At 38.0% G+C, this 6000-nt stretch overlaps 1 protein-coding gene across 1 annotated transcript; it reads left to right on the top strand.

The window, feature by feature from the left end:
• The first annotated feature begins 899 nt into the window (after nucleotides 1-899).
• On the top strand, nucleotides 900-5362 carry LOC108695718 (olfactory receptor 1F1). The gene is made up of 2 exons (XM_018224690.1): nucleotides 900-1830; nucleotides 5325-5362. Exons 1-2 carry the CDS (start codon nucleotides 900-902, stop codon nucleotides 5360-5362), a joined length of 969 nt encoding a protein of 322 aa, XP_018080179.1.
• Nucleotides 5363-6000: the final 638 nt, after the last annotated feature.

The raw sequence follows: 6000 nt of genomic DNA, 5'->3' as shown, positions 1-6000 counted from the left end.
TAGAAAATCATGAAAACATTGGATAAACACAATTGGTTGGTTCTGCTTCCAATAAAGACTAATTATATCTTAGTTTGGATCATGAACAAGGTACTTTTTATTATTATAGAGCAAAAGGAAAAGGATTATAGAGTCTATGGGAGACGGCCATTCCGAAATTCGGAGCTTTCTGGATAACGGTTTCCGCATAACGGATCCCATACCTGTACCCCAAAGCTGCTAAAAATCCAAAAATACTCCAGCTAAAACCTGTCTAGGTCCTGGAAAAGTCAATGACAGATGTCCCTGTAGATGTTTCTTGACATTGTGATCTGAGCTGGTTTTTGCTCCATAATTCGATAAATTTGAGTTGTCACTGTGACAGTCCGATAAAGTCGAGCTTTCGGAGCGTCAGTTAGAAAAAGACACACAATATGAATTGACGCAAGATTTGGTCGCAACCTATTTTGGTCACTGAATTTTTCAAGAACAATTACTGGTAAATTAAGGGGATTCTGGTTTGGGAGTTTGGTCAAATTTTTTTTAATTAGAGTGATAAAAAGTCAAGTTTTAGTAAAATACTCCCCATACTGCATTTAAAGCAAAGAAAGTCCAGTCCCTGATAAAATGGGCTTGTGGAAACAACAACTTATTCTTTGGTCTGAGTCAACTGGAGGCTTCTGGGACCCACAAGGTGGTGGCAATCGATTGCCCATTTTAACTTGCTCACCTGGCCCGTTGTGTTGACGACATGACAGGCAACCCTTAGGTGGTCTGCATTGGGTATTCCTTTTGGAGGTTTATTTTGATCCCATTTATGTTATATGTGTAACCAATGCTGTAAACTGATTTATGTTTATACATTCATTCCCAGATATCTGAATTGGTGCTTAATTTTATATATTTCCAAAGGGGAGACAATGTTTAAGGAACCATCAGGTAATAACTCCACAGAAATTATATTTACAGTCCAATGCTTTACAGACATAAAAGAACTGCAGATTCACATTTTCAGCGTCTTCCTAATTATCTTGCTCATAATTCTAACCGGCAATATAACAATTATTGCAACAATAACGATATGGCCACTGCTGCACACTCCCATGTACATGTTCTTGGTCAGTCTTTCATTCCTGGATATTTTCTATACGTTGACTACTTTGCCGAAACTATTGCGCATGGTCGCCACTCAAGACAAGACCATATCATTTGCAGGGTGCATGATTCAGTTATATGTTTTTATGGCCTTGACTTGCATTGAGTTTATTCTACTTGCTGTAATGGCCTATGACCGTTATGTGGCAATTTGTCATCCGCTTCACTATGGTTTATTAATGAGCCATAAACTCTGCCTGAAACTTATAATTTCTGTATGGATCGCTGGCTTTTTGGACACTGCCACTCATGCTTTCCTCATATCAAACTTGTCTTTCTGTTTATCGCGTCATATTGACCATTTCTTTTGTGATGTTACTCCAGTTCTAAAGATCACTTGCAGTGACACCTCCACCTTCGAGACTCTGACCTACATAAATGGGGCAATTGTGGCTGTTCCACCGTTCACTGTTACGGCTTTGTCTTACATATTCATCATCTGCACAATACTGAAGATCCAGTCATCCAAAGGGCGGAAAAAAGCCTTTTCTACCTGCGCCTCCCACCTCACTTGTGTTGTCATCTTATATGGGACCCTCTCCTGTTCATACATGAGACCAACAAAAACCTACAATCCAAAGCAAGAAACATTTTTTGCACTTCTCTATATTGTTTTAGTTCCTATGCTAAACCCTGTTATATATACACTAAGAAATAAAGAATTTAAAGGTGTTCTTAGTAAAATAATTAAAAAAGGTATGTTATTTAGAGAAGCACCAAACAGATGATGGGAAATACTTTTTCTGTCGCAGATGGCCATCATTAAAGCATTGCCTGAGTTTTAACAAAAAACATACTTTTTTTAAAGTAGGATATCATTAGATATCATTTTAACAGATATTATGGAGGAAATACGTGTTGTCCTAAAGAACATTTCTTCTGAGCCTTGTGACAACCACAAACCCTGTCGTCTTTATCTGAGCTTGTTGCTCTTAAAGGAATTGTTCGGTATAAAAATAAAAACTGGGTAAAAAAGTCTAGGCAAAATAAAAGATGTTGTCAATGAATTTAGCTTAAAATGTAACCTATAAAGGCTGAAATGAACAAATGTTTAACATAACCGAACAGAACCCAACTTCCAACTGTATTCCTTTAAAATACAAACAGCCCCACCCAAAAAAACCTTTTGCTTTTTGACGATCAGTCAATCTTTATAAAAAATCCAAGTCGAAAACATGATTGATATTTACACCAATTTTCCTGTTAATAATACTTCAACTTTGACAGAAAAGACATTGATACACCTTTTTCAACCATTTTACTCAATGCTCCATATTCATAAACAATTTTGACAACAGTGTTGCCCAAAATATTGAAATGAGTTTGCTGGCTTACAAAACAGATTCCAGAATTTTTTCTACATTAAAAACAATTTGATCCACCGTGGATGTGGATAATAATTGTCCCAATCATATATCCCTGCACGGGGGTTTACAGATGAACAATTTGGTTGGTTGTGGTTACCTGCAGTGGGCGTCAGAGGCTGGAACGTAGAAACACGTCCTCTTGACTAGGAGCCAGGAACTTTGGGCAACCAGGGAAAAGAGCTTAGTTTTGTCAAGGCAAACTTTCCATGGTGAATTTTCCACTGTGAATTTTTGATGCAGTTTCGCTAAAACATTGGCAGGCGGTGAAATGCGGAAATTCACCACAAATCCATGCCTAGTGAATAAATTCACCCATCACTATTATCCAGTTATTAGAAATGATACTCAAAAGGACACTTTTTGGCAATGAGCTTTCTATATATAGTTCATGTTCATCTAGGACTAGTACAATCTACATGTTACTAAAACAGTGAAGGAAGGTTATTACTCTGTAGTAACTACACTAATAAATATTTAACAGTTGCAACTTTTAAACATAATCCCACATGGGGACTGACCAGTGTGGCAACAAATACTTGAATATTGGGTATGAAATTACTTTGGGGATATTATTATTATTTAACACAGGTGTTTGGGCTTTTTTGTTGGATATATATATATATATAATACACAAAAGCCATAAATATCTTGTAAATTATATCCTTATAAACGGTGAGTTCTGATGTCATCAGTTATAAACGGTGAGTTCTGATGTCATTTCTGTCACATGACTCACTAAAACTTGTGTATTATAATAAATAAAGTACCCCCTCTTGTAAAATATGAGGATATTAGAAGTTACCTCGGAGTTCCATGACCTGTATAAAAACACTTCAGCCTCGTACTTTTATATGGTCATGAAACTCCTCAGTAACTTATAATATCCTTATATTTTACAAGAGGGGGGTACTTTATTCACTATATTATATATATTATCTTATATATTGCTGAGGAAATGCGTTATCCTTAGAAATCTCCTCCAGCGCGAGTGTTTCTAAGCGATATTTCTCTAGTGTGGACACGGGGCAAAAACCCGGAAGGCCCCTGGCTCTTGTGGGCCCCGCCGTGGACTGGGTGTGTCCAGAGGGGGGCCCTGGAAAGCAACCCCAGTGGGCCCCGGGCTCCCCAGTCTGACCCTGTATATGTCTTTATTAATGATTGTTGGTGAAATGGCTGGAAGTGGCCACTTATTATAAAAAATGTCCAAGGAAGCAAAATAAATACAAAAGAGATCATCTATTGTTCTAGACATGAGACCAACCGAAAAAAATTTTTGCATGAGCTTCAAATGGTTAAAAAACTGACAGCGTTTTGTCTTTTTTAAAGGAAAAGTATCCCCTAAAAATGAATATTGCTAAAAATGCCATATTTTATATAGTGAACTTATTGCACGAGGCTAAAGTTTGAGCTTGTCAATAGCAGCAATGATCCAGGACTTCAAACTTGTCACAGGGGGTCACCATCTTGGAAAGTGTCTGTGACACTCACATGCTCAGTGGGCTCTGATTGGCTGTTGAGAAGCTAAGCTTAGGGCTCGTCACTAATTATCCAGCAGAAAATGAGCTTCCCTGGCTGTAATATAAGCTGATGCTACAGGTTTGCTGATTATTCAATTCTGATGCTAATTGCACTGGTTTCTGTGCTGCCATGTAGTAATTATCTGTATTAATTACTAATCAGCCTTATATTGTGACATTTCTATTCTATGTGTACTGTATATTGTGAGTGGGTCCCTAAGCTCAGTAAGTGACAGCAGCACAGAGCATGTGCAGTGAATCAGCAGAAAAGAAGATGGGGAGCTACTGGGGCATCTTTGGAGACACAGATCTTTACTGCTAAATGGCTGAGGTTGCCTTGGGCTGGTACAGAAGCACAAAACATCATGTACAACATTTCTAGCTACTTCTTTAGTTAGGCTTTAGTTCTCCTTTAATGACTTTTTTGGCATACAGGATATGATGTCACTGGCATAATAATGTTGAGGATGTAGCTTCATTTTATCAATTCACCAGATAGAAACCTGGCAAAACAGACCTGGCAAAAAGGGTAACATATTGGACAGTTCGCACTTTGATAAATTTGTAGATTAATGATTATTCGTCTGGTGAAATGGCACAAAACTTCTCTAGCATTCGGCTTTTTTGCTAGCGAATTGTCCACTTCGCCTTTTAGTACATTGATGTCCCTGCAAATTGTAATTCTGGTGAATTTTCTCTAAAAAAAGCCAACTTCGCCCTTTAGTAAATCTGCCCCTTAGATTAAAAAAACCCATATATGTAGTTCAACCTTTTATGTCTATTTAAAACCTGTCAAACTGCGAGTCAATGCAATGAAGGAAGGCAAAAAAAACCCCATGGCCTTTCAAATTTGCCTCAGTGGGGTAAAAAGTCCCTCGTTGACCCCAAGATGGGAATTGGACCGTTCCTGGATCAACTCAACTCAGGGAGGGAATTCAACAACTTCACAGCCCTCACTTTAAAAAAACCCTGTCTGAATATTAAGATGGGACCTTCTTTCTTTTAACTGGAATGGGGGCCCTTGTGCCTGCAGTAAAGACCTACAGGTAAATAAATCATTAGGGAGTTTATTATATGGTCACTTTACACATAGTTATCATATTCACTCTTATTTGCCGCTACAGAATAAACAACCCCAATTTGTCCAGTATCTCTTCAGTTTTTTACCAGTTTCATTGCCCTTCTTTGGATTATCTCTAATTCAAAATGACCCTGTTTCAGCCCTGGAGACCAAAACAGCAGTGCATATTTTAGATGGGATCTATGTGAATTTTAATAAAGCTTAAAATCGTGTTTGCCCTTGCAGCTGCTACAGCCAAGTATATTATCTACATTGACCCCTAATACAGTCCCATTAAGACATTGGGGTAAATTTACTAACCTGCGAAAATTCACCAGCGACAGATTCGCGGCCATCGCAACACTTCGCCAGGCGAAAATTCGCTCAGACAACACTAATTTATTAAAATGCAAAGTTGCGTCCAGGGCGCCAAACGATGTTGAATTTCCGCTAGCATTACAGTACTTCAGCAATCAAAGCAAAGATGTTCAATTCTGCCTAGCGCAACTTCGTCAGAGGTCTTCGCTCAGGCTAATTTGCATACGGCAGGAAATTTAAAGTTGAATGGACGTATATGTTGCAGCAAATACATTACATTACACAAGTCCAGGGAACCTTAATAAAGACAATAGAGTTGTTATATTGACCTACACATGAGCCCACTGTATCGTTTATGTTCCATTTGTTAGAAATTTTTCAAGGACTTTCAAGGACTTCTGCAGGCTCTCACTCTGAAAAAATTAGTCTGACATGATCAGTCGTTCATTTAGATATACAGATTACTACTCGTAATGACATTCTCCAGAACATGATCAATTTACAAGCTTTAGAAATACTTGGCCAAAACAGATTTAGAATAACTAAAGTCACATAAAACACAGATGGAGCAAATATATTGCGGCATCTTGAACACTAATAGGTC

The sequence above is a fragment of the Xenopus laevis genome, chromosome 7L (assembly GCF_017654675.1).
Source record: "Xenopus laevis strain J_2021 chromosome 7L, Xenopus_laevis_v10.1, whole genome shotgun sequence".
Lineage (NCBI taxonomy): Eukaryota > Metazoa > Chordata > Amphibia > Anura > Pipidae > Xenopus > Xenopus laevis.
The sequence above is the reverse complement of the archived record's forward strand: the minus strand, read 5'-3'. Positions and strand labels throughout refer to the sequence as shown.